At 41.9% G+C, this 14,182-nt stretch overlaps 1 protein-coding gene across 4 annotated transcripts in view; it reads right to left on the reverse strand.

The window, feature by feature from the left end:
• Nucleotides 1-14,182, reverse strand: part of KALRN (kalirin RhoGEF kinase) — a gene marked incomplete at both ends in the record, with an annotated part of 502,255 nt that overhangs the window by 214,028 nt on the left and 274,045 nt on the right. For all 4 annotated transcript variants that reach the window (XM_084264735.1, XM_084264736.1, XM_084264734.1 and 1 more), the window contains one exon: nucleotides 13,622-13,744. In XM_084264735.1, the coding sequence (XP_084120861.1) occupies nucleotides 13,622-13,744 (123 nt within the window). The remainder of the gene's footprint in view (nucleotides 1-13,621; nucleotides 13,745-14,182) is intronic.

Here is a 14,182-nt window from a genome sequence, read left to right on the forward strand (position 1 = left end):
TGGTTTTTTGCAGACATAACAAGGGAGCACAAGAAGGCAAACTGTCAGGGAAATGCAGCATTTTGAAAGCTTCTCAACTGATAAATATCATCAACAAGCCCAGATAGTTCATAGCAAAGCCCCAGAACTTCTTTATGATGGGGAGGAAAAGCGCAGGCAAGCGGAGGAACAAAGAAACAGGTGGAAGCTCAGAGGTGTGCAGCAACAGAGGAGGGCACAGTATTGTTTTCTGTCCCAAAGGCTCAGCTCGCATCTTTCCTTAGCCCTGCAGACATGGTACAATCATGACAGCTTCATCAAGTCCTGCCGGTCTCCTAAATTGAAATAACTTCAGGCATTCTGGGTTTAATATCATGCTCACAGTTTGGAGATTTCAAAGACACAGCAACAACAGTATTAAAAGGCTTTGGACTGTCAGCAGCACTGGGAAAAGTCAGTACGAAATACAACTGGCAGCACCGTTGCCTTGAAAACAGAGGCAGAAATAAAGCTTAAGAGGATGTGAATTCTGTAAACTGCCTGGCTTTGTTTCTAGTGTCTAGGTTTTTAATGAAACCTGCTTTAAATAAGACAGCAAAGCATTTCCTTTCCCTGTCTCCCCCAAAGCCACAACCCCGACTCAGCTGAGCCTTTATTTTCATTAATGTAGAGACAGGTTATAACACCTCTCCTGAAGCACATTTTGAGTGACATGGGACTGTTTTATAGAACGAGAGAATGTTTAACAGAAGAAAATTCAGGAAAAAGTTGTCCCAAATTCTCCAAAGCTTTCAGCTTCAGGATTCCTGTATAGCTAAACAGAGAGACTAGGCACTCCACAGTGCAACACAGTACTGAATATACATCGCATAGGGATCATACTTACTTTCTGTGTGGTGATACATGACACAAACATTACTACATGCAACACAGAATGCTGCAAACAAGTAAAGTCTACCATGAATGCATCATAGGAGTTCAAGATTCACATTGAACTGTGAATCTTACTCTGCAGTAAGTTAAAGACCACCTCTGACAAGTACATTGATGTTTGACAGAAAAAAACCACCCAAGGAAGATATGCCTCAGCCCTTTATCAGAGTCAGTGTGCTGCTGCTACCTCAGTAAGGATACAGAGATTTAATGAAATTTTTGCTGCTGCTCCTTTGAAACACTGATTACCTTCCTGACACACCATCAGCTCCCATGCACCGACCCAGGCAGGAGTCGTGCAGGGACAGGGCATGTCACATCTTGTGGTGCTGCTGAGCTCACACCATATGCTAGTACTGACTATATTCCCCCTAGACTCAGAGAAGCAGGGAGTCTCTTCTTGTTCTCCTGGATCGCCTCTATTTGCCCAGGTAAGTTTCAACTGTAGCAAAAATTCACTTCAAAATTGTTTTTTCTATCCAGAATAAACCTCATGCTTCAGTACACTGCTTGCTGGAGAAAAAACACATGCTGAGAATAAAACACCAACACCTCTGTTTTGTTGCCAGTTTGGGTATTTCCATTTGGCAGAAGGAGGTTTCTCAGCACACCCTGAGAATAGGAATGGTAACTCACCACTCAGCCTCCATCCCTACCCCCCTGCTCTCTGAACCTCAGATCATTTGATGGCAAATGCCCCTCTGCTATCTAGAAGAATAGAGAAGCCCCTCCAGCTTCTGTTGAAGTAACTTTTGTCTCCTTGTTCTAGCTCAGCACCCTTAGGAACAGGTCAGCAAGATGGTCACTTTGGATGCAGAACCTCTCAATTGTCAACATTAATTCAGCTCTCCATTGTGGTTTATGCATTGGAATTTGTTTCAAATGACTAAAAACCATTTTGTGTATCTTATTAGATTTATAAACAAGTTTTTCACCACTGCAATTTACCTGACACATGAACTGTCTGTACAGCTTACACATCAAATTAGTTCTTCAGAGGTGCCATCAAAGCAAAATGGACTAAGGGCTTAGTTTTCCCCAGAACTTAAGAAGAATAAAATCTCACATAGCATCTAGTGAGATGTACTGTGTATTTATAATGAGGAAAAATAAAAGGGGCTTTCACTACCCTGGAAGTAATAAACCATTTTATGTATTTATTTATTTTACACCAGACTGATTCATATGCTTTAGAACAGTTCCAGACAAGAACGAACATTTTTCATGTTGGTCAGAAAGCTTTTGTATGGGGCATTTTTAAAAAATGTGTTCTACAGTGTGAAATTAAATTCAGGTTATCCGTAATCACAATGAAGATTAAGATAACAATTTTTTTTTTATTTCTGGCTTTTATTAGGTGGCCACACATGATCTGAGATAAATATAACTTAATAATGACTTACAATGAGAGATCTGGTACAGAACAGTATTCCCACCAGAAATCTTTGTGCTATAAACTGTATTGATTTTTGGCATGTAGTGGATCTCCAAGAATATTGTAGGCACATGAGATACTGACTCTGTAATCAACATCTGCCAAATCTTTTACTATAAAAAATTCTGAAAGCTTTCTAGTGTATTTTTTATTTATTTCATGTTGCCAAATCTTTCCCCTTCTCTATCCAACCCCTCTTCCTCCAAAAAAATCCCAAATCAGGCCCCCAAAGGATAAGACTGGACATAATACGAGACAAAAACGAAGATCAGAGAAATTCTCTTTGAGTTGCCGTTTGATCTCTCTCTGCCTGCACTCCCAGACTCCCAGCTTTGTGCCAAACCCCAAGCAGTAGGATCTGGGCACCTGCCCCCACCCCTGGACACATGCCCAGTAGGTCCAAGCAGCAATTCACACTCCCTTCACCATTCTCATCCCAAAATAATCTCCTTATTTCGTGTCTCTATCCTAGCACACAAATCGGATTCTGCTCTGTGCTCTGAAGTATCTTTTTTTTCTGTCCCACATTTACATGTGGCTACAAGAAAACTAAATTTGCAATGGTTAAGTGACCTACTGACCCAATTACCAGTCCCACGGGGGAGCACACACTCTAGCGAGTTGAGTAATGTTTCAGCGTGGCTGCACAGCCCTGGCTGTGCTGTGAGGCTCCTTCTCTCCCATTTGGGTTTCAGTGCATGACAGAGGAGCGGAACGGGAAGGGGACCAATGTGTGCAATGAGGAACTGTGCTTTGGCATGGAGGAAATGATGAATCCTTTGGGAAAGGGCCTGGCACTGGGAGGGACAGCTTGCCACCCCTTCAAGTGAGTCAGCAATGGTTACTTTTTACAAAGGAGGAATGGTGTGGATGGCTGGGCAGTTCCTGGCAAGAACAAACACCTAGCCTTGATTTTAAAAAAGATTCAACTAGCTCAATTTTGAGCCTAAAACAAATCCCAGAAGACAACAGAAAGTAACATTGCAACTGTATTAGAACTCTCTCCCCCTTAATATCATCTATTTCAAAGTAAAAGCGTGGAGCACTGCAGGTTTTAAGTCCCTTGCACTTCACTTTGAAGTGTTGGCACTGACATTCCAAGCTCTGGTTGTCAATATAAATCCTGGCCAGAGGCAAAACAACCAGGAGCCAGTTGCCAAAACCTAGAGCTCTCAGCCATCTCCCCACGCAGAAAACACCCTTCATTTCACCAAAGACTCAATGCGCTCGCTTCAGCTCCCGGGTTGACACATTTAACGTGACGGCTGCACTTTCCCTTCCCTGATATTAATGAGCAACAAACGCCCTTTTACGCTGTGCACTTTTGCAGCCAGCCCTCATACTACTCCAGGGGAGGGGAAAGCAGGCTCTGTTCTCCATTTGCGGCATAGCTGAGCATCTCACTAATGTCACGAGAAGTTACCTTCACTCCGCAGAAGAAACAACCCTTCTGGATTGAACAAAACCCTCTATAATAATAATGAGGGTTGCATGTTAATAGGGCACAGTGTCACTGGAGCATATATTGGTTTCTATGGTATTAGCTGCATACTAACAGAGGCTACCAAGCTAGACAGACACATGTCCACATGCTCGCTGACAGTTCTGAAACACCTCCTGTCTCAGTCCTTGACTTCCCACAATTTCTGCAATTTCTTTCTCCCCAAACAAGCTTCGTTTTAAGTGCAGTGACAAGAGAAGGCTGATTCTGCTTGCTTTTCTTGTGTCAATCCCAGAATTTCCCTCCCTAGCTCAGCAGAGGCAGTACTGGGAGAGGAACCTGAGCGTTTGCATGTGGCAGCGCTCTGAACCAGACACTAAACAAAGATGCTTAAATGCCTCAAACCATATGCCATTTCCATAGTGACACAAACCAGTGCTTTCTCAGGGCCTGGTTATGCAAAACCAGACCTCACAGACCACAGTTTTGGAGGGCAATATTAATGGCTGGATTACACGCACTGAATCAACAAGTGAATTATGAGGATTTTAGTCCCTGTTCACACGCATGTAATTCCAAAAGACCTCTAAATCCACTGATGTTGCCCTATTTCTATGCAAGAGGAACCGAGATCTGAATTCTATCCCAGGGAAATACATTTTAAAAATAGGTTTACATGCAATAAAATATTAGCTGGATACTTTCTCTTTATTTATAATCAGTATAAAACATTTGCAATAATCTCATAATGCAAGTATAGTTTTTATACAACTCAAATGTGAGAATAAAAGGACATAATTCATCTGGATAGTTAGGGACCTATGATAGGAAAAGAAGAAAGGACAACCAGACTGGCAAGTAGCTTCTCTGCAACATCGACGGAGCAAATGGATTCCCCACACTTTAGAACAAGTTAATTATAAGCAATTTCTCTGAAATTGGAAACGTGATTTTGTTCTGTATCTTGTGCAACAGAGAACACTTGCACAATGACTATGAATACCTAAACCTTGTCCTTGGTAATTATTTTGCCCTGTTACCGATTACCAATCCCTTTGATATTGGCTTAATGAAGTTTCCTTTACCAAATGTCTGCAAAGCAGCATATTTGTGATCAGCTATGCTATAATGCAGCTGATGTGGGTGATGTGCTGTTCTTCTAAAGCCACCACTGGCTGGCCCAGAGGAAGCAGCACAGCCATGGGCAGCTCCCTCTACTGCCCTGTGACAAAATCAGAAAGTAAAAATGGTGATCAGATTCATTGCATCACCTTTCTTCCCATGAGCCCCCCCAATACAGTTACAAGAAATTGAAGAGTACTAGTACACCATCACTGCAAATGAGATTTGGGCATTGCTGCAATGAATCTTCCTGAATCAATAGTTACAGTTTGACAACCCTGTGATCTGCCAATAAGAAGAGCACAAAGAAAAATGGTCAGGGGGATCAGCAGCCTTTATGTGATGATGTTTTTGCACCAACAGATTCTGGGCAGTCAAAAAGGCAGTGGTAACTGTGTTTATTTCACAGAAATGGTCAATGCTAAGTACCTTTTGTTTCAGCTGTACGTTTATTTAGTTGAAACATTAGTACCATTCTGAATTGGGTTTTAGTATGCATGTTATATAACACACCAGTGTTACAGTTTTCTGTTCTCTAAGGAAGGTATGGCCTTGAAATTAAATATCTAGGATTTTTCTTCTTTACGATATCTTGACTTTCTTTTCTGATTCAAAATGAAATGAATTAAAAACCTCAGAATTCTCCACACAATAGAAATTGCATTTTCCAGAACCTCTAGAATTAAAAATACTATTTCTTAAATAGCTTCATTGTTCTCCCAGTCTGCCATGGGAACAGCATTTTGCATTTATAGGCAAATTAAAAGAGCATATTTTAAAGACACACAAATAAACCAACCCAAATAAACCAGTGATAGGAAGCTAGCTCCTGGTAATTGTCAAAAATGTATTGTGTTGCCAAGCTTTGAGATTTTATAGGGAGTATTTAGATTGTGAATCATGCTGCAGGCAGCTTAATGAAATGATCCAGCTGTCATGTGATTTTGGAAGAAAAGAAATAGGAAAGAAAATCACCTCTAGCTTGAGGAGAAAAACACTGAAATGCAAACTCAGAGACATGGCGTAATAAGCACAGTTCTGGAAGTGACTGCCAGAAAGATTGCTGTGCCATTATAGGGCCTCTCTAAAAACAGGTTCCCCATCACCATGAGATAGTGGAGGACCACAGCCACCAATTCAATTACATTGCAATCCAAACTCCAGGATTGCTTTTTCAGCAGCCCCTGCTAACGAAGTCTCCACGGGCAAATCTAAATGGTGCAATGGAGCACAGAACTGATACCCACAGCACACTCCAAATATCACACTCCCCCCAGGGAAAACATGCCTTACGTGACCTGCTTCTGACTTTGGTCTGGCAGTTGAGTTCCTGCATCTAACACCACTACACTGCTCAGCCCATTCCAGCCTTTCTGGTTCCTGGCTCAGGCTGCACACAATGCGTTCGAGTATCTCTGCCCATGCAGTGCAGGTATGTCCTGATCCACCCAGAAGCTGCAAGACTTCAACCAAAAAGTTATACTGTCGCTCCCACAATAAACTACCTGTCTCTTCAGCTATGCTGTTAGAAGTTTTTAGATGCAAGATAACCTTTGCAGACAACCCATATATAGGCAGTTTCGTTTTTCTCTGCTGCTGGTGACTGCCAGATGCAGCCTGCTGCCAGCCAGGAGAATAAACCAAGAGTTCTGGAGCCCAGAGCGCTTGTACCACCATGCAAAGGCCTGGGTAATCAGCTGCCAGTGGGCATTTTTTTCCTCTGTGTAGAAGTGAATACATTTACATAAATGAAGGTAACAGGAAACTGCATATTACAGCTTCAGAACTTGCTAATGATCATGCAAAGGATGCTGAAGATAAGAGTAGGGCTGGATTTTTGTTGCCTCTCTCATGGTCTTGTTATTTTTCAGAAGATTTGGCATTATTTAAACTACAGTAATTGTTGCTAACTTGCAGCATAGTTCTTACCAGGTTTAGTTGTCTGCTTTTTCCCTGTTTTAGCCTAGTAATTCAACCTATACTGGATTTTACTCACTGAAACCAAAGGGAAAAAATCCAGTATGCCCAGTGAGCTATTCAGTTTAACAACCAGGTAGGTCACAAGATTTAAAAAAGCAATAATAATAATCATCATTTAAAAAAAAACCCAAACCCAAACTAAACACCCTGGGACAATGCTCCCTAAGTGCTCATTATCAATGTGGGCTCCTAAATTATGCCTAGCTGTTTTACATCAGGTCTGAACTTCATGCTGAACTTTAGCACAATGACATCCAACAGAGCTGGGATTTCTATGGGAAAGCATTAGGTTCTTATCCTGAAGGCCAAACAAGTAGCTGTTTACAATTCCACTTTGGCCTGACTATTCCATTACCTCACTTAGCTTTAAAGCCATTCAAGTAAAAACTATGTGGGACAATGAGAGATCGCAGAATACCCTTTTTACCTGCAGGATTTCTTACTGACTCCACTGGTTATTTCACATGACAAACTATACAGTCATATTTTTCAACTTATTTACAATTAAAGTTCTTTTTATCTCCAAGAGCTTTTTGAAAACTCTGCACTGACAGCATTTTAGGAACAGTACAATGGAGTACTCTAGGTAAGAACACTGGAGCACAAATTCCTTCTCAGATGAAAAATATCACTTGATCTTTGATTTCTAGGAGATGGTACAGGCTTTTGGATTTCAAGCTCTCATCTGAAAGCATTCCCTTGCAGGAAATACATTTACTTCCCTGAGAAATATAAAAGGAAGAGCTGAATCTTAAAGGAACTATCTATGTACATACACATAAGGTGAAGTTTGATGGTTCTAAGCCAGTGTTCAGGTGTTTAATCATCACCTTCCAGGAGTTGTCTTGAAGGAAGATACCTAAGCAGAGGAAAACTGAGCAGTTTCCTACATGGCAGACCGCAAAGCTCAGCATTTTTGCTTGCATTTTGTCTGGGTCACCTTCTTTGTAATAAAACAAGAATAGTCCAGTGCATTGCACATAGCCCTTGGCAAAATGGATCCTGTAAAACTTTCAAAGTCAGGAATACAGGACCCAGCCATGTACCTAAACAAAAACTTTTAGTCACAAGGCCCGAACCAAGAGATGCCACATTGGAATTAACAGTCAGCACCCCCCATGAACTTTGATGGCCTCATCTCAGCCTCCAGCCAACCTCCTTATTGGGTTTGGTTATATGTTTCAAAGCCAGGCTGTTCAGAACACGAGCTTTGTTGCATGCTGAAGTTGGGATATTTTACCTTGTGAACATCAGTGCCTTTGGATTACCAGGAAAAATATACCAACTATGGCATGCAAACACACACATGCAGATACTAAATACACAAGCCAGTTGTAGCTGCGAGCATAATATGGCCCAGGAACCTTGAAAGCCGCTCCACAGATCAGAGAGCAGCTTATCCCATAAACACAGATGACAAGCACCACCTTGCACTAAAGCATGGACCGCCCAGCTCTGCATTCATAAAAAAAAAAGAAGAAAAAGAATTATAAATGAGAAGAGTTGTTTTTCTGAGTAACCTTGAACAAGGCGGGTTTTGGCAGGGGTGCGAGAACACCAAGGGGACAGCGTGCGAGCCAGCTTCCACTTCTGCTTCATTTCACTCCGAGACAATGTTTGGTTCGTTTGGATGGGAAACACCAGCTCTGCTCCCCATTAGCGGAGGCAGAGGGTTTTCCAGCGCATTGCGAGTGCCATCTGCAGGTCGAGACACGAACCGGAGCGCGCCCGCATCCCAAAACCGCGATAACACCTCCCCGACAGGACACCCGAATCGCGCATCTGATGGAAGAGCTCACGGGTGCCCGAAGCCTACGGGAACGCTTGTTTCAGACCATTCAGAGCACAAACCCGCTCGGTACTGCGGCAGCGCAGGGCAAGGGGTTCACAGAGCAGATTGCCCGGAATCTTTCTTAATTCTGCACTGGCACAAACACAGCGATGCTCCTTGTGAGCAGGGGAGGATGTCGAGAAGGCTGCCTTAATCTCCTATCGCCGGCAATGCCAGAAGAGAGCAGAATGACCCATGGCCACTCTCTTCATATGCAGAGAACAGAGGGTCTCCCAACACGTGCAGCTCAGCTCAGTAGTGCTGAAGTGTTGGGAGATTTTTGGAGCACGAGCCAGTTAATAGAATTTTCCAACTGGAAGGTGTGCTGGCTTTCAGGATAAAAGTCTGGGATAAGGAAAAGTTAGAGAGTTTAAAATGAAAATATCTCTGGATTTATTTTTTCTTCTCCTGGAGGGAGTCCAGAGAAGGGCCATGAAGATGATTAAGGGCCTGGAGCATCTCCCCTATGAGGAAAGGCTGAATGACCTGGGGCTGTCCAGTCTTGAGAAAAGCAGACTGAGAGGGGATCTGATGTATGTTTATAAATATCTGAAATGTGTGACACGGGGAAATGGCCAACCTCTTTTCAGTGGTCTGTGGGGACAGGACAAGGGGCAATGGCCTCAAGTTGGAGCACAGGAAGTTCTGCACCAACATGTGGAAGAACTTTTACACAGTGAGGGTGACAGAGCCCTGGGACAGGCTGCCCAGGGAGGTGTGGAGTCTCCATCTCTGGAGATATTCAAGACCTGTCTGGATACCAACCTGTGCAACCTGCCCTAGGGAACCTGCTGTGACAGGGGGGTTGGACTCGATCTCTGGAGGTCCCTTCCAACCCCCACAATTCTGTGATTATGATTGTAACTGGCTGAACTATTGTTACCTGATTAACACGAAGGGGCTCTCACTGCAGGAACATTGCATCTGCAGCTACCCAGTGGTATTTTCAGGATGGCAGCCTGTGAACGGTATCACCACTGCCTGAGAAACAGTCACAGGTATATGAGACATATGAGGTATGTGAGATAACCTCCCTCCCAGGAGCTCAGGCTTTTTAATCCAAATTCAAACATTTGCCATCTGTGTGTTCTATGCAGAATAAATAGAGTCAGAAAAATTGCCAGAGCATTGTCTAAACAGCAGTTTTGAGAGAAAGGGACCCCAATTTATATTTCTTATTGCCCACAATGCAATGCTCTGAAATCACTGACATTTTCCAAGCACAGCTTATGCAGGAACGTGATCTATTTGGGCCATGCCTGATTGGATCATTACACCCTGATTTATAAATCTGTGGAGCATCTAATCAGACATAGAGGGAGCACATTCCACCTCTCAATCTAGTGCTTTGGCAGGTCAGTCAATCAGAGCATTTCTCAGCACAGCAATCTCAGATACACCACTCTTCTTCACATGCAGTTCAGCAGCATTCAAAAACATGAAGGTTTTGCCCACTGTTGAAATTATCAAGAAAACTCATGAAAATTGCTTCTAGCCTGACCTTTGCAAATGCCTTCCTGAAACAGTAGGAGATAAGAACAAATACATCAGCGCCAAAAGAAAGTAGATTTTGGAGAAAAAAATTATACTGCATGGCAGTCTAAGCTTTTTTTTTTTTTTAAGAGAGTTGCCAATAGCAAATGCTATTATTGCTTATACTGTCAATCCACCAAGTATGTCAATTCTGCACTTTTAATTTTTTAAGTAAAACAAACACAACTCTTTTTATTCTTGTTAGCACCAGTAATCAATATCCTGATGAGGGGAATGGGCAAACTTATCAGTATGTTTCAGGATCTCAGCACATGTGCTTTATTATGTGGCTATACTGGGAATAAGTGATGCCAATCAGCCACCCTCATCATGGCAAAGATATTCGCTATCCTGAGAAAAATGACAAATAATTAAACTTAAGTGAGAATTAATTAATTACCAACCAACTCTAAAGAGTTAAGCATCAAGGAGGGAATCAGGAAGAATAAAAACTGGTCATCAGAGTGGGGAGGAGATTTATTCCTCAACCACAAAATCGACCTCACTAGAAGCTTCTGCAGGAGAAGTCCAGGTGTGATAAATTTATAGCCTCCCCTCTGAGCCTCACTATTACTCTTTTCAAAGCAGAGTGTATTATATTCTCAAGTCCTTGACCTCGGATAAAGCCTGAGATTCCTTTCACTTCCCCTCAGCACATGTCCCCATGTCCACTTGCCAGCACCACATTCCAGTGTCACACTGCAAAGAGGCCTCATAAATTAGCAATGGTATTCTGGTGTGAGTGCACCAGAGGGAACTATTCTTGTCAAAGCTGGGGGGAAGTAACCAGGTTCGACTTGTGTCAGTTAGTTCTAATTAGGAGGCTCCATAAACTTCATACTTGGAATGCGGAACTGATCATGACTGTTCACAGTTGTCAAGGCAGAGCAATGAGATGCTCATTGATGGTATCACATAAGATGTAAAAGAATCAGATTCAGAGTAACCTAAGAGATTCCATGCCCATGCAGACTATACTTTTCTCCTTCCTCTTCACCCTCCTCCCAAACACCCACCTTCATTTGAACACATACGGTAATCCAGTGAACTAGACTGATACACCCTTTGCTCTGAATCTTGCCTTGTGAAGTGGATGGAGATGCTGAAATAGTACAGGAAAACTAACAAAGGGGTTAGAAAAGTCTTTAGTGAAATAGTTTTGCTCTGCTTGAGCCTAGCACACACACATGCAAGCTGCACATCTGTAAGGTTTCTAAACCCAGATGAAGGGATGTATCTCTAAATCACAGCATCCAGTGGAGCAAGCCTTAAGTGAACTTTTCTTTCCATGTGCAGACAGTTACACAGCTTGCTCTCATCTCTACTGTCAAAACCATGTTGTTTTTCTGCCTTTCCTTACCCATTCTTAATTTGTTTCCTACATCTGTAGTGAAGTACTACTCAGCAAAGGTAGAGAAGAAAAAAGCTAACTGTGATCCAGAAATTATGACACTAATATGACAAGGAATGCAGGTACAGAAAATATTAAGGCTACAAAGGACACTAAATCACCTACTTTCAGTGCCTGTATATGATCTTCCTTTGTTACCCCTGTTGTACATCAAGTAACAGCTGACCCAAGCACATCTTCTGGAAAGGCACCTAATGTTGATTTGAGGATGAAACCTCTCACTAACTTCTACTTTTGGATAAAGCCTTGTACAACTGTGGTTTGCAACCTCTGGCCTAAGGGGCATTTAAAAAAATTGCAAAAGGTAACTCTAGAAATTTAAGCCTATTGGCAGGAGTCTCAAATCCACAGGAGATCCCATGAAATGTGAGAGACCCACCAATCTAGAACTGCTGCTTTCAGGCTGTGTGATTTGTCAATGGTATGCAGAGACATCCCATCACAGCTGAAGGTAACAATGAAGTTCACCAGCAGGCCAAGCTAGAGTATTTCATCAAGGGCTGAACATCTCATTAAAAGAAGAATGTTGGCAAAGTGAATGGATTGAAAAATAGGTGTAAGAAGAGATATATAAGGGATTAGTTAATAGTAACATACTAGGAGCATTAAATACATTAATCATGGTTAAGAAGCATATAGGAGAAGACACACTAACATTCTACAGATATCTCAGGATTGTAAATTCACCTTCGTTCTTGGTCTTTATCTCCTTAAGGAAGATAAATAAGATTAAGTGGAAATCAACAAGGTGGGGGGAGGGAGATTGAGAGAAATAGAAATTCAATATGAGGGTGAGGAAAAGCAAAAAAAAAAAAAAAAAAAGAGTATCAAGACAGGAGATGCCATCAGGCAGTGAAATAGTTTCCTTAAGGGCAAAGTGAGACGTCCCTGTTGCTGGAAACATCTTAAACTAAACTAGGCAAACACATGGAAAGAGTACTACAGAAAAGGAAAACTAAAGTCTAATGTATTTCTGTCTCTTGCCACACTGGAACAAGCAGCAATACCTTGTGTGCATAGCAAAGACAAAGCATTTAATCTATGTAAAGCAGAATGCATCAATCAGGATTTTTCCTGAAAAAACTAAAGCAGAAGTACCTTAACAGAAGATCAATTTCTGACAGAGGATACTTCAAATCTAAACCAGAAAGGTGTAAAATGATCTGACAGCCAGAGCTGAGACTGGGTAATTTCTGGCCATAAGATTCTTTATTGGGAAAAAAAAAAGCTATTCAGTCCCTGGAAGAACTTAACAACTGTCCTCTTTCTTTTAAATTTTATAATTAAAGAGGAGACATATGTTTAAACATCCACTATGACCATGTTTTGAGGGAAAGTTATAAGCTTTTAGGTGGAAGCTTTTGGCTTCATGTTAAATTCTGGGACAAGCCTTGCTTATGCTGTGTTAGGCAGGAAAAAAAGTATTAAAAAGTCTACCTGTAATGATTGCTTCTCATTCCAAAACAAACAAAACCCCTTCCACACAACAATGCCCAGCACTCATGGACACAATAGTAAGTCTGCACTTAATGCAAGCACACTCTAGTGTTTCCCCCACTTCTTTACAAACTGCTGCCCTTTCCACTTTATTCTCAAGGTCCTTGGTTTCCACCATGGCCATTACTATTGATTTTTGGATTTCTATCACTCATAATCATCTTCCTCTATGTCCCAACACTTTGTATTACTGTCCTGTAAGCTGCTTGCAACTTCTCATAGGCTTTGAGGCCTCCCTCTGACTCAGTGCAATGGTTTTCTGACTCCAAGGCCTGCTGCTGCCAAGCTCTTGCAGTGTGCATGCTCATCTGCCAACCTGGGAGACAGCATCCTGGTCAACCCCAAATGTTTGAAGAGAGCAGTGTGACCCCAAAACAGACACAGTTTTTTTCTCAACACGCAAGAGGAGTAACAAAAACATCAAGGCAGAAAGCAGAAGTCTCTGATTCGGACTCTTACCTGTGCTACCTCTTCAAAATCATCGTGTCTTTTCTGCAACGCACGTGCCCTGTGTAATGACTTCCCCACTCCTGTATGTTTACTCAGAAAGGCTTCTCCATGATTTTCAATCCAGTCCAGTACCTGGAAAAAAAGAAGAACATCCAGTTTACCTCTTGTCTCAGCAGCACCTAGAAATTCTCAGGGTGAGGATAAAACAGCTCCAGAGGTATTGCTTTGTGCCTGCTATGGCTAAACACGTGCAGATCTGTCAAAGTCCATTTGGATAGGAGATAAATGTTTATGCATGTCAGTAGTAAATAAGGATTATTGGACATTTACTATTCAATTCATTTTAAAGTGTAGCTTAGTTATTGAAGCCTGTCAGATATTAAATATTTACTTTCACATAAATTAATTTTGGAGAACAGGAATCAGAAATCAGGAATCTTTCACAAGAACCACCCTCCCTCTTCAGAGCAGATAGCAGATTTCACACAAACAGCAGATTTCAATGGGAAGCATATAAATGAGGCCAAAAGAGGAATCAATTAAAATTAATTTTGCTACAGGGAGAAAGCA

The sequence above is a fragment of the Gallinula chloropus genome (assembly GCF_964237585.1).
Source record: "Gallinula chloropus genome assembly, chromosome: 5".
Lineage (NCBI taxonomy): Eukaryota > Metazoa > Chordata > Aves > Gruiformes > Rallidae > Gallinula > Gallinula chloropus.